The 14,110-nt window shown below is 47.9% G+C and overlaps 1 protein-coding gene across 2 annotated transcripts in view; it reads right to left on the bottom strand.

Annotated features, from left to right (window-relative positions):
• Nucleotides 1-10,697: 10,697 nt before the first annotated feature.
• The window catches only part of WDTC1 (WD and tetratricopeptide repeats 1), an 80,580-nt gene continuing 77,167 nt past the window's right edge, over nucleotides 10,698-14,110 (bottom strand). The window contains exons 15-16 of one of the 2 annotated variants that reach the window (XM_033227604.1): nucleotides 13,799-13,933; nucleotides 10,698-13,070 (exon numbers count right to left, since the gene is read on the bottom strand). In XM_033227604.1, coding sequence (XP_033083495.1) covers nucleotides 13,001-13,070; nucleotides 13,799-13,933 — 205 coding nt within the window. In that variant the 3' untranslated portion in view covers nucleotides 10,698-13,000. Of the gene's footprint in view, nucleotides 13,071-13,798; nucleotides 13,992-14,110 lie in introns of both variants that reach the window. The other variant, XM_033227603.1, reaches the window with a different exon arrangement.

Genomic DNA, 14,110 nt, shown 5'->3' on the forward strand with positions numbered 1-14,110 from the left:
GCCCTCAAATTTTCTTTCCAGATTCATTTCTCACAGTCTCCTTTGGGACTTGCCTGGAGTTAGCCTCACTGGCCTGTTTGCCCTTCACAGAACAAGTCCTGCACTTCATACCTCGTGTGTTTGCTCACACTGTTCCCTCATCGGGGACGTCCTTCCTCTCCTACACTACTTTCAAGGTTTCAGGCAAATGCTCCCTCTTTGCTCCCAGAGCACGAAGGCTGTGTTTCCACCTATTGAATATTCATGTGTACTTGCATTAGCATTAGCTGTTTACATGTCTGTCGCTCCCAAGAGACTGTGAACTCCTTGAGAAGGGGACTAACTGGATCTATTGGTCCCTGTATCCAACCAGGCAACTGGCAGAAAGGAAGTGCTCAGGTAATGTCACTGGAGTTATTTGTTGACTGTAGATGGTCTCCTTAAGGGCTCTGGGGAAGAATCACCTCAATCCAGGGAAAGAGCCTGAGCCAGGGGCATGCTGCAGTGCACGTAGCATGTGGGAGGGCAGCGTCCTCTCTTCTGCTCAGCCCTCTCTGACCCCTGGAAGCTGGGCCTCTCTCCATTCTGACTCCAAGCCTTCCCATGGTGGGGAGGAGATTAAGGGGACCAACTCAGTGCAAGAAACCATTTCAGAGCAAACCCACTGGCCCTTTAGACATCAGAGTTCACAAAACGACTTCCTTTTCCATTCCATTTTTTGTTTTATTTGGAAATGGAGTCTCCCTTTGTTGCCCTGGCTGGAGTGCAGTGGGGCCATCTTGGGTCACTGCAACCTCTGCCTCATGGGTTCAAGTGATGCTTCTGCCTCAGCCTCCTGAGTAGCTGGGATTACAAGTGCCTGCCATGACGCCCAGTTAATTTTTTTTTAATTTTTTTGAGATGGAATCTTGCTCTGTTGCCCAGGCTGGAATGCAGTGGCGCTATCCTGGCTCTCTGCAACCTCTGCCTCCCAGGTTTAAGCAATTCTCCTGCCTCAGCTACTACTCTCCTGAGTAGTTGGTACTATAGGTGTGTGCCACAATACCTACAAATTTTTGTATTTTTTGTAGAGCCAGGGTTTCACTGAGTTGGCCAGCCTGGTCTTGAACTCCTGACCTCAGGTGATCTGCCCACCTTGGCCTCCTGAAGTGCTGGGATTACAGGCGTGAGTCACTGTGCCCGGCCCCAGCTAATTTTTGTATTTTTACTAGAGATGGGGTTTCACCATATTAGCCAGGCTGGCCTTAACTCCTGACCTCAAGTGATTGTCCACTTTGGCCTCCTAAAGTGCTGGGATTACAGGTGTGAGCCACCACACCCGGCCTCCATTCCATTTTATAGATGGGCTAAGTTACCCAAGGTTATAGAAAGCACAGCTAGGACCAGGATCTAAGTCTCCCACTTTGGGGTGCCCAGTAAAGCATGATGGCTACACATGTGGACTCAGGAGTCAGGCAGCTCAGTGTTTGAACTTCAGCTCTGTCAGTATCTGTCGCACCTTAGAAAAGTAGCAGAACTGTTAGGGCATCAGTTTCCTTCTCTCTAAAATGAGAAATAGGCCAGGCGTGGTGGTTTACACCTGTAATCCCAACACTTTGGGAGGCCAAGAGGGGAGGATTGCTTGAGCTGAGGAGTTTGAGACCAGCCTGGGCAATGTAGAAAGACCTCATCTCTACTAAAAAAAAAAAAAAAAATTAGCTGGGCATTGTGGCACATGCCTGCTGTAATTCTAGCTACTTGGGAGGATTGCTTGAGCCTGGGGGAGCCGCAGTGAGCCACTATTTGTTTGTTTGTTTATTTATTTGAGACGGAGTTTCACCCAGGTTGGAGTGCAATGGCGTGATCTCGGCTCACTGCAACCTCCACCTCCCAGGTTCAAGTGATTCTCCCTGTCTCAGCCTCCTGAGTAGCTGGGATTACAGGTGCATGCCACCATGCCTGGCTAATTTTTGTAGTTTTAGTAGAGATGGGGTTTCATCATATTGGTCAGGCTAGTCTTGAATTCCTGACCTCAGGTAATCGCCCACCTCGGCTTCCCAAAGTGCTGGGATTACAGGCGTGAGCCACCACGCCCAGCCAGTGAGCCATTATTAATTTCATTATTAAGCCTGGATGTTGATAGTTATCTTTTCTGCTCCTCTCCCTCCTCCCACCCTTCCACCCTCCAGTAGACTCCAGTGTTGTCTCCTTTGTGTTCCTAAGTTCTTCTTATTTTTTTTTTTGAGACAAAGTCTTGTTCTGTCACCTAGGCTGGAGTGCAGTGGCATGATCCCAGCTCACTGCAACCTCTGCCTCCTGAGTTCAATCGATTCTCATGCCTCAGCCTCTCAAGTAGCTGGGATTACAGGCGCGCACCACCATGCCCGGATAATTTTTGTATTTTTAGTAGAGACGGGGCTTCATCATGTTGACCAGGCTGGTGTTGAACTCCTGGCCTCAAGTGATCCTCCTGCCTCAGCCTCCCAAAGTGCTGGGATTACAGGCATGAGCCACTACATTTGGCCTGGTGACAACCCCTTTTAGGGCTTACTAGAGTGATGAGGGGAGACCAGTGTGAGAGTCTCTAAATCACTGTAAAATAGGGGTAAACTATGGCCTCATTAGGACCAGGACCTTATTTTATATGTAAAAAAGAATTGAGTGGGAGCAGGAGGCCGAGCAACCCAGTGGCACATTCCTTCTTCAGGCCACCACCCCTGCCAGACATGTTAATATCCTTAGACCTGACAAAGAACTTGGCACGTGTAGGGCACTGAATGATGGCAGAATATACTGGGAAGGACTCACATTTCACAGTAAAATCCAGTGTTCAGCAACCATGCACAATCCCTGTATTTGCTACTCCTCCAGATAATCTGGAGGCCCCAGGAAGGCAAGGAATATGTTGTGTACAATTTTGTTATGCCAGTGCCTAGCCCAATGCCAGACACAGAGTAGGAGTTCGAAAGTATCATGGGCCGGGCATGGTGGCTCACACCTGTAACGCCAGCATTTAGGGAAGCTGAGGCGGGAGGATCACTTGAGCCCAGGAGTTTGAGACCTGCCTGGGCAATATGGCAAGACCCTGTCTCTAATAAAGAAAAAAAAAGCCAGGCGCGGTGGCTCATGCCTGTAATCCTAGCACTTTGGGAGGCCTAGGCGGGCGGATCACGAGGTCAGGAGATCAAGACCATCCTGGCTAACATGGTGAAACCCTGTCTCTACTAAAAATACAAAAAATTAGCCAGGCATGGTGGCGGGCACCTGTGGTCCCAGCTACTCGGGAGGCTGAGGCAGAATGGCATGAACCAGGGAGGCGGAGCTTGCAGTGAGCTGAGATTGCGCCACTGCACTCAGCCTGGGTGACAGAGCGAGACTCCATCTCAAAAAAAAGTATTGTGACTTATTACATTATAAGAAAATGGTTTATAAAGAATTGTACTAGGCCAGGAGTGATGGCTCATGCCTGTAATCCCAGCACTTTGGGAAGCTGAGGCAGGTGGATCACCTGAGGTCAGGAGTTTGAGACCAGCCTGGCCAACATGCCAAAACTCTATCTCTACTAAAAATACAAAAATTAGCTGGGCATGGTGGCACATGCCCAGCTTCTCGGGAGGCTGAGGTAGGAGAACTGCTTGAACCTGGGTGGTGGAGGTTGCAGTGAGCTGAAATTGCGCCCTGCACTCCAGCCTGGGTCACAGAGTGAGACACCCTCTCAAAAAAAAAAAAAATTGGACTAGGAATTAGGGATCAGGAATCCAGTCCTGGCTTTGGTTCTAATTCACTAGGGGGCCTCAGGCAACACCATCCCTTTTCCTGCCCCTCTTTGAAACTCATGGTCCCTATTTGTACAATGTGGAGAAAGAGCTAGATCAGTGGTTCTCAGCTCTGGCTGCATATTAAAAATGAACCTGGGAGCCGGGCGCGGTGGCTCAAGCTTGTAATCCCAGCACTTTGGGAGGCCGAGACGGGCGGATCACGAGGTCAGGAGATCGAGACTATCCTGGCTAACACGGCGAAACTCCGTCTCTACTAAAAAATACAAAAAAACTAGCTGGGCGAGGTGGCGGGCGCCTGTAGTCCCAGCTACTCGGGAGACTGAGGCAGGAGAATGGCATAAACCCGGGAGGCGGAGCTTGCAGTGAGCTGAGATCCGGCCACTGCGCTCCAGCCTGGGCGACAGAGCGAGACTCCGTCTCAAAAAAAAAAAAAGTGAACCTGGGATGATTTAAAACAATGGATGCCAGCCCAGATCAGAAACAGAGGACAAAACTCCCATGCTGTTTAGTAGTGGGAGCGCCTGTGAATAGCCACTGCACTCCAGCCTGCGCAACAAAGCAAGACCCCATCTCTTTTTTTTTTTTTTTTTTTTTGAGGCGGAGTCTCGCTCTGTCGCCCGGACTGGAGTGCAGTGGCCGGATCTCAGCTCACTGCAAGCTCCACCTCCTGGGTTTACGCCATTCTCCTGCCTCAGCCTCCCTAGTAGCTGGGACTATAGGCACCTGCCACCTCGCCCGGCTAGCTTTTTTTTGTATTTTTAGTAGAGACGGGGTTTCACCGTGTTAGCCAGGATGGTCTCGATCTCCTGACCTCGTGATCCGCCCGTCTCGGCCTCCCAAAGTGCTGGGATTACAGGCTTGAGCCACCGCGCCCGGCCAAGACCCCATCTCTTAAGTTAAAAAAAGGAGAAAAAAAAAAAAAGGACAGATGTCTGCGCTCCACCTCAGACCAATTAAAACAGAATCTTTGGGGTGGGGCATGGAAAGTTATAAAAGCATCCTAGGTGATTCTGATTTACAGCTAGGGCTGAGAGCCTCTGAGCTAGATGACTTCTCATCACCTTTTAAGTTCTGCAACAATATTTGGGCATGCTCCTAAGCAGAGACAGGAGCAGCCCTCTGGGGCCACAATTGCCCTCCACAAATGCAGAAGTCTCAATTTCTAATCTCTGCTTTACTATAGACTCTCTTATCAGCAGGGCTCGTGAATGCTTTGGATGAGTCACGCATGTGGACACTCTTTAAAAACGGAGCACCACTCATCTTTTTGCTGTCTCTGTAGTTTCGCCTTTTCCAGGAAGTCATATAGTTGGAATCATACAGGATGTAGCCCGTTCAGTCTGGTTTCTTTCACAAAGCAATAAACATTTAAGTTTCCTCCATATCATTTTGTGGCTTGATAGCTCATTTCTGTTTATCCTGAATAATATTCCATTTTATGGCTGTATCAGTTTATCTGTTCACTTTTTTTTTTGTTTTTTCAAATTGAGACGTTGTCTTGCTCTGTTGTCGCCCAGGCTGGAGTGCAGTGGCACGATCTTGGCTCACTGTGACCTCCACCTCCTGGGCTCAAGCAATTGGCCTGCCTTGGTTTCCCAAGTAGCTGGGATAACAGGTGCACACCACCACTCCCGCTAATCTTAGTATTTTTAGTAGAGATGGAGTTTCACCATGTTGGCCGGGCTGGTCTCGAACTCCTGATCTCAAGTGATCCACCTGCCTCAGCCTCCCAAAGTGCTGGGATTATAGGTGTGAGCCACCGCACCTGGCCTCCATTCACCTTTTGAGGGGCATCTTGGTTGCTTCCAGTTTTTGGCAATCATGAATAAAGCTGCTATAAACATTCATGTACAGGTTTTTACATGGTCATGTTTTCAACCCCTTTAGTTAAATACCAGGAGAGAGACTGCCACATTGTATGGTAAGAGTATGTTGAGCTTTGTAAGAAACTGCCAAACTGTCTTTCAAAGTGGCTGTACTATTTTGCATTTCCTCTGGCAATGAATGAGAGTTCCTGTTGCTCTACATCCTTGTCAGAATTTGCTGTGGACAGTTTTAACATTTTAGCCATCCTAGTAAGTGTGCGATGTGCAATGGTATCTCATTGTTTTAATTTGCAATTCCCTAATGACATAATGTTAAAAATCTTTTCATATGCTTACTAGTCACCTGTGAATCATCTTTCGTGTGTTCAGATCTTTTGCCCATTTTGAAATTGGTTGTTTCCATATTGTTGAGTTTTAAGAGTTCTTGGCTGGGCGCGGTGGCTCATGCCTGTAATCCCAGCACTTTGGGAGGCCGAGGCAGGCAGATCACGAGGTCAGGAGATTGAGACTATCCTAACACGGTGAAACCCCGTCTCTACTAAAAATACAAAAAAATTAGCTGGGCGTGGTGGTGGGTGCCTTTAGTCCCAGCTACTCGGGAGACTGAGGCAGGAGAATGGCGTAAACCCGGGAGGCGGAGCTTGCAGTGAGCTGAGATTGCACCACCGCACTCCAGTCTGGGAGACAGAGCGAGACTCCGTCTCAAAAACAAACAAACAAAAAAGAGTTCTTTGTGTATTTTTGACTACAAATCCTTTATCTGTGTTTTACAAATATTTCTCCCAGTCCTTGGCTTTTCATTCTCTCCACCATGTTTTTCACTGAGAAATTTTTTATTTTAATGAAGTCCAACTTACCATTTTTTTCTTTCCTGGATTGAGGTTTTGGTGTTGTATCTAAAAACTCATTGCCAAACCCAACAAAGTAAGTGGCTGGGACTACAACTCTGATTATGTTAAAGCTATAGATCAAGTTGGATGTTTTTCCTATGTTATCTTCTAGAGGTTTCATAGCTTTGTATTTTAAATTTGGGTCTGTCATCTATTTTGAGTTAACTTTTGTAAATAGTGTTAGGTCAGTAGATTTTTTTTGCATATGGATGTCCAATTGTTCCATCACTGTTTGTTGATAAGACTATCTTTTCTCCATTGAATTGACTTTACTGCCTTGTCAAAGATCAGCTGACTGTGTTTGTATGGGTCGATTCCTGGGCTCTCTATTTGTTCGCTGGCCTAGTTGTCTATTCTTTTGCCAGTACCGCACTGTCTTGATTATTGTAGCTTGATAGTAAGTCTTGAAGTCAGCAATGTTAATCCTCTGAATTTGTTTTTTGTAAGTATTGTGTTGGTTATTCTGGGTCTTTCTTCTTTTTCTCTATTTCTAACAAGAAGTTTATTTAAACAACAAGATGCTTGATTTGAAGGGAAAACTATTTAGGATTCTTTTTTTTTTTTTTTTTAAAGAGTAATTTATCCCTACTTACAGACAGATTGCCCTACATGTAAGAGCTATATACAAAAAAAGTTATAAAATTGTCCTTGGTTTTACAATTAATAAATGAAAAACACTAAAATTCTCCAGTTGAATAAGGTATGCAAGGATTTTTGTTTTTTGTTTTTTTTTTGTTAAAATAGTGACAGCAAAATAACATTGCAATATAAGATAAGAGTTGAATGAGCATGCCACTGATGGAGAAAGGGAGGTAATTTTCAAGAATCAGTATTTTTCCTCACAGGTATGTTTTGATTGACATCAAGTGGATGTCATTGGCCATTTAATATTTAAGACAGCAAAATGCTTGTGAACACACACCCGTTATTTTATGTACAGTAAAGGAATGGGTAAGGGAAAAATAAAAGAATAGAGAAAACTATACTATAGTAATAGTCATGATGTGGTGGAACCAAATTGCAGTTTTCTAATTGAGAATGTAATCTTGATCTATAAGAACAAAGTTCTAGAGTAAAGAGGCAGGTTCCTTTTTCAGTAGGCAGTTCTTGTCTGTTGCTGAAACACATCAATTGTTATCTTCATCCTCCATTTCCAACTGTGCAGGTGTGTTTGTTTCATTGACTGGTTGCCTGTCAAACTAGAATCTGATCTGTCTCACTGACAAACTCTGTCCTTCACAACAGGCTTTCATTACTCTAGTAAGTGGTATATGACTCTTTTTTTTCTTTTATGAGATGGTGTCTTGTTCTGTCACCCATGCTGGAGGGCAGTGGTGCGATCTTGGCTCACTGCAACCTCCGCCTCCCGGGTTCAAGCAATTCTCCTGCCTCAGCTTCTCGAGTAGCTGAGACTACAGGCACATACCACCACGCCCGGCTATTTTTTTGTATTTTTAGTAGAGATGGGGTTTCACTATATTGGTCAGGCTGGTCTCGAACTCCAGACCTCAGGTGATCCACCCACCTCAGCCTCCCAAAGTGCTGGCATTACAGGCATGGGCCACTACACTCAGCCGGTATATGACTTTTAATTTTAAACTGCACCACAGAACCATCCTGCCCTATTACCTTCAAATTTATAAGATTATTGTTCTCAGTCTTGACTCCTTCCTTGGGCTTTTCAGCCACGTGAGTGCTGGAGTCTCCTCAGCTGCTGCTTCACAAATGAGGCACCAGGTCTGCACAGAATGAATGAGCACACAAATAGCACCAGCAGAAGCAGAAGAAGGTGGAACAGTGGAACTATTCTGGGTCTTCTACATTTTCATGTAAACTGTAGAATAATCAGTTGGTGATACTCACAAAATAACTTGCTGGGACTATGACCAGGATCACGTTGAAGCTAGAGATCAAGTTGGAAAGAACTGACATCCTAATACTGAGTTTTCCTGTACGTGAACATGGACCATCTCTCCATTTACCTTGGTTTATCAGTTTTGTAGTTTTGCTCATACAAACCTTGTACGTATGTTGTTAGATTTATTCCTAAGTACTTTTTTGGGGGGATGCTAATGAAGGCTGAATAGGTTAAGGACAAGGTGCTTTTAGAACAGTGAAACTATTCTGTATGACAATGTAATGGTAGATACAAGACATGCATTTGTCAAAACCCATAGAACTGTGCAACACAAACAGTGAACCGTAATGTAAACTATGGACTTCAGTTATCATAATGTATCAATACTGGTTCATTAATTATAACAAAGTACTAATGCAAGATGTTGATAATTGGGAAAATTGAGCTGCGGAAAGACGGGTATATGAAACTCGTTATACTATCTGCTCAATTTTCTGTAAGCCTAAAACTGCTCTAGAAAGTAAAGGCTATTAATTTTTTTAAAAAATGGAGTACCAACTCCAAATGAAAAGGAGACCCTGGTGAAGTCTTCCAATGCCTCCCTTGCCTACAGGATCAAGTCTATGGTCTCTCACCAGGCACAGGAAATCCTTCACAATTTGACTGCCCCTCCAGTCTACCCTCTACCATCCAGCCAAATGGAGTCATTCAGGCTCATGAAGGAACTGGGACTCTGCACTACTCCCTGGTCTGGAACACTGTCCCTTCTTTGCCTGGTCTGGAAATGCCTTCAAGAAGCTTCTGCAGATGTTAATTTGGGTACACAGAGGAATGATACCAGTCCATAGTATCTGCTTTATAATACCACCTATGGTATTTCTGGCAGGACCTCTTCAGTAGTTTCACTACTGAAACTACTGTTCCCACAGACTAAACCACAGTTCCCAAACTGTGCATCGAGGCACCTGAGGGCACCCACAGCAAATTCACAGGGGGCAAAGTAGGATATTTTGAAAGATAGTCAACATCTTTGGCTAATGAGTGAACTACTAGCTCAAGGTAGTTCACAGTTCCATTATTAGATTATGCCACAATCCTTTTGATTGTGTCATCTTTAAGAAGCTGGGTCTTTAGTGGTTGCTGTGATAAAAAGCAAATGAAAGTCGATGTGGGACAGGAAATGAAAGTAGCAGTATCTGCTTTCATTAGAAAATTTAACAAGTTGTTCAGTGCCCAATGGGCGGCATAGATTCCGTTAGTAATTGCAGTTGTTTAAGAATGAAGGCCGGGGGGCCGGGCGCGGTGGCTCAAGCCTGTAATCCCAGCACTTTGGGAGGCTGAGACGGGCGGATCATGAGGTCAGGAGATCGAGACCATCCTGGCTAACACGGTGAAACCCCGTCTCTACTAAAAAGTACAAAAAACTAGCCGGGCGTGGTGGCGGGCGCCTGTAGTCCCAGCTACTCAGGAGGCTGAGGCAGGAGAATGGAGTGAACCCGGGAGGCAGAGCTTGCAGTGAGCTGAGATCCGGCCACTGCACTCCAGCCTGGGCGACAGAGCAAGACTCCGTCTCAAAAAAAAAAAAAAAAAAAAAAAAATGAAGGCCGGGTGTGGTGGCTCATGCCTGTAATCCCAGCACTTTGGGAGGCTGAGGCGGGCAGATCATCTGAGGTCAGGAGTTTGAGACCAGCCTGGCCAAGGTGGTGAAACCCCATTTCTACTAAAAATACAAAAAATTAGCTGCGTGTGGTAGCAGGCGCCTGTAATCCCAGCTACTTGGGAGGCTGAGGCAGGAGAATCGCTTGAACCCGGGAGGCGGGGGTTGCAGTGAGCGGAGATTGTGCTATTGCACTCCACCCTGGGGGACAAAAATGAAACTCTATCTCCAAAAAAATAAAAATTAAAAATAAAAATAAAAATAAAAATAAAAATACAAAAAAAAAAAAAAATTAGCCAGGCAAGACTCCGTCTCGAAAAAAAAAAAAGAATGAAATATTGTTTCTTTCAATTCAGATGTATTATTTTTTAAATGGCAACTAACTTGTTAGGACATAAATACTTTTTGAGTGATTTGGGCTTAACTACTTAATAAATTGAACTGTTAGGTATTTCTTTTGGCTTAGAGGCTCCATGAAAAAATTACTGAGATGGTAATGGTGCTGTGAGCTAAGAAAGTTCAGGAACCTCTAGTCTAAGAGATTATCTAATCCAGGGCACATCAAAAACTTGCATATGTGAAATCAATTTAGTGGGTTATGGTAACTATATTTTTTTCCCTAATAAAACAGAAAGGTAAGCAGAGCACATTGCATGTAGCAAGGGTAAATATTATTGTGTAAAACTTTTGTTCATTTTATATATATATATATATACACACACGCATATATATACAAGTAATCATGTGTATATTGGGTCACAATGTAAATTGGTTTGAAAAACCACTAAGATTCCAAGCCCCTTATTTTACTGATGACAAAACAGCCGGAGAGTGAAAGCTGATGATTACAAATCACAGCCATGAGAGCTCGGCTCTGCACTCAGTCCTGCTGGGCGGGGTGGTCACTGCTCACAGTGACCCTTCAAGGCAGGATTCTGCCCAGTAGAGGTGTGGTTACTCAAAGTCATAGAGCTACAGAGGTGAGGGACCAGGTGCCCTCACTTTGGTTCCAATACCCATCTGCACCCCACAAATGCCACCAGCCACACCTAGAACAAAATGGTTTTAATCAATTGCGTCACCCTCACTCTCCTGGGAGCGGAGCAACAAAAAGGCTCAGCTCCTGCCCCCAGAGGACAGTAAGGCTTATGTGTCTCTCCACACTGCAGGGCCCAGGCTGGGCAGGCAGGGGGTGGGAAGCAGGACAGGAGGCAGGGAGGGAGGGTGGGAGGCAGGAAGGAAATGGCAGGTGGCTGGAACACAAGAAAGCAAAGGGGACCCAGCTGGTCCTTGGGCCCCAGGGCCCAGCCCCAATACTCCTGCTCTCCCTTCTCCCTGGCTAGAGAAAGGTCACGGAGAAGAGACAGGGGAGCAGGGCCCAGCAGCAGGAGAAGCAGCAGCAGCTGTTTCCGTCACCAATAAATATACTTCATTACCAAGCTAGAAGAGAGGGATGGGAAGAGGGACTGGGGTGGGAAGGAAGGGGGAGAAGCTGCCACCTGTGTTGCTGGGATTAAAGCAATGAGATGGTGCCAGACCCCCCACCACTATCCTCACCCTCCCCTTGTCTTCTTAAAACTGTGAAAAAGCTTTTAACATGGCCCTCCTGTCTCCAGGGCTGCTCTGAAGCCTGACTGAGAGGAGGCACCTGGCAGAGACAGGGGCTGAGGAAGGGAGGGAGGGAGTAGAGGGAGAGGAGAAGGGAGGCTGCTTTTCCCCAGGGGCTCCAGCTGGAGGGCTGGAGCCAAGTACGCACTGAGGGGAAGCAGGGAGGGAGAGAGGGGGAAGGATGAACCAACTACCTGGAGCAGCTGGAGCTAAGAGCCAGGGGGCAGAGGGGAGGGGAGGCCTGGTGAGTGGTGGGTTGATCGCTGCATCCAGTGTAAAGCTTGGGGCTGCTGGGGAGGGAGGGGCCGAGTAAGGGACTTTCCCATCTGAGTGGCTCAGGAGACCCACCCCTCTCCCCTCAGAGCAGCAGGGGCAGAGAAAAGCCATCACTTCTTTGGTCTTTGTGGCGGCTCAGCATGTGGGATGGGAAGGAGGGCAGAAAGGACAGAGAAGGGCCCTTAGCAGGAAGCGCCACCTCAGCAGAGTAGGCCTGGCTGGGAGCTCTGGCAGAAAGGTCACAGTGAGGCTGAGGAGCGCCCAAGAGGAGAACGGCCGTAGTGCAGAAGTGCTGGCATGGATGGGTGGGGTAAGGTGCAGTGCCCCACCCTCTGCCAGGGCCCTTGGGAAAGGCAGAGCCTCCAGAGGTGGCCAGGGAGAGTAGGTGCAGGGCCAGAGCTAGTAGCCAGGAGAGGAGTGAGGGTGCTCCACTGTGACCTCAGCAGGTAGCCTGCTCTTGCCCACTCCAGGGCTCCCGTCCTTCCTTTTGGTTCTGCTCTAACACTAGTGGCTCTGGGGGGAGGGTGGGACCCATCCTTTTTCAAAACCTTTCCTGAAGACCACAGGGGAGCTAGCCTTGCAGGCTAGGGAGCAAGAGTGGCAACAGGCCAAGGTGAGCCCTTACCAATTGGGAATCCCACTCCCCCTCCTGCTGCCAGCTGAAGGGCAGGACAGTCCCTGAAGACAGTTCAGCTTGTTCCTCCCCACCTGAGGCAGAAGGGATTCTGAGGCAGGCCAGAGCCCTCCAGGGACATGGAAGCAGGAGGTGGGGGGGCATATGGAGGGGTATCCCCTCCTGCTCTTTTTTTCAGGGCTGGGGATAGTCGGGACAATCAGCCCAGAGTCTGAAAGCCAGCAAGTTGTAGCAACCTCCACCCCTGATGCCAAACTAACAAACAAAACAGGGGAAATGAAAAAAAGTGGGGTGGGGAAGACAAACCAAAACAGAATCCCCCCGACCTCCTGCCCAGGGCGGAGGGTCCAGCCAGTAGCAGGGGCTGGGTACCAGGGCTGGAGGGTCTAGCTGGGCCGGCACTGCACCTGGCCCTCAGAGCTGTCCTCATCATCAGAGGCCCCGGCACCTCCACTGCTCAGGCCCGTGATCCGGTAGCCCATGTTGAGCAGCATCACCTCCAACGGGTCTGCATTCATGCGCCGCTGGTTGGCCTGCGAAGCACCCTCCATATCTTCCACGACTCGGCCTGTGAGGTCTTCACTCTGTGGTGGAGAAAGGGGTAACACACGTGAGGCTCAGGGAGGGAGAGACACCAGGGTACACGTATAGGGGCGGGGGAGGGAAATACACAGACTAAACAACTCTTCCTTCATCTTTCTTTCTCCTCTCCCCTCAATGGGGAATCTTCTCTTTAAAAGTCACAGCAAATTATCTTGGGAATCAGACATACCACTTGACTTTTGTTTTGCCAGCTGGGAAGAGGGAAGCAGTAGGGCAGAGCGGAAGGGGAGGCACCAAGCCAGCTTCCCTGGCTACCCACCCTGGGAGTGGAGGGGACTACACTGTCCTAAGTGTCCTTGTGGGCTGGACACTTCACAGGCATCTCTTGTTTACTCCTCACTGCAACCTTTCAAGGTGATGCTGTCATTCCCATTCCCCATGTACAGATGATTAAAAGCCTGGGTCAGAGATGGTGAAGTCTCTCAGGCAGTGAGGAGACTGGATTCAAACTTAGGCCTACCAGATGCCAAAGCCTGCATAGCTCCCTTGTGACCAGGGCCTCTGCACAGTTTCTAGGCAATTGCCACTGCATTTGGAGCTTCTGGAATCTGAGGACACAGCCTTGGGCCCCAGGGTAAGAGCTTACTCAGCAGCTTCTAGCCTCTGGGTGGCTCATTTCTCTTCCCTGCGTTAGCAGGCTCCACTGGAGCCTTCCAGAGTCCCTGCCCTCCTCTCTGCTTGGCTTTGGTCACCTTGACTGCACTCTCACCTCTGGTCGGGGGTTCCAGAGCCGCACAACAGGATCGATGCCGCTGGTGGCCAGGAAGCAGTAGCTGGGGTGTGGCTGCAGGCAGTTGACAATGGACTCATCCCCTTGGAGCACACGGACCAGGTTGGTGGTCTCCTTTTCCCAGATGAAGAAGGAGCCATCATCAGAGCCACTGACGATATACTGAGCGTTGCTGGCGGGGGGGCAAAGGGCAGGGAGGTCAGGTGGGGTACTGCCCTATAGCCTCAAGCAGAGGCTACATGGCCTAGGTAAAGGGGGAGCAAGGAAGTCTGCAGCCACTCAGTCCCCCAC

Source organism: Trachypithecus francoisi, unplaced genomic scaffold (genome assembly GCF_009764315.1).
Source record: "Trachypithecus francoisi isolate TF-2019V2 unplaced genomic scaffold, Tfra_2.0 Lachesis_group12, whole genome shotgun sequence".
Lineage (NCBI taxonomy): Eukaryota > Metazoa > Chordata > Mammalia > Primates > Cercopithecidae > Trachypithecus > Trachypithecus francoisi.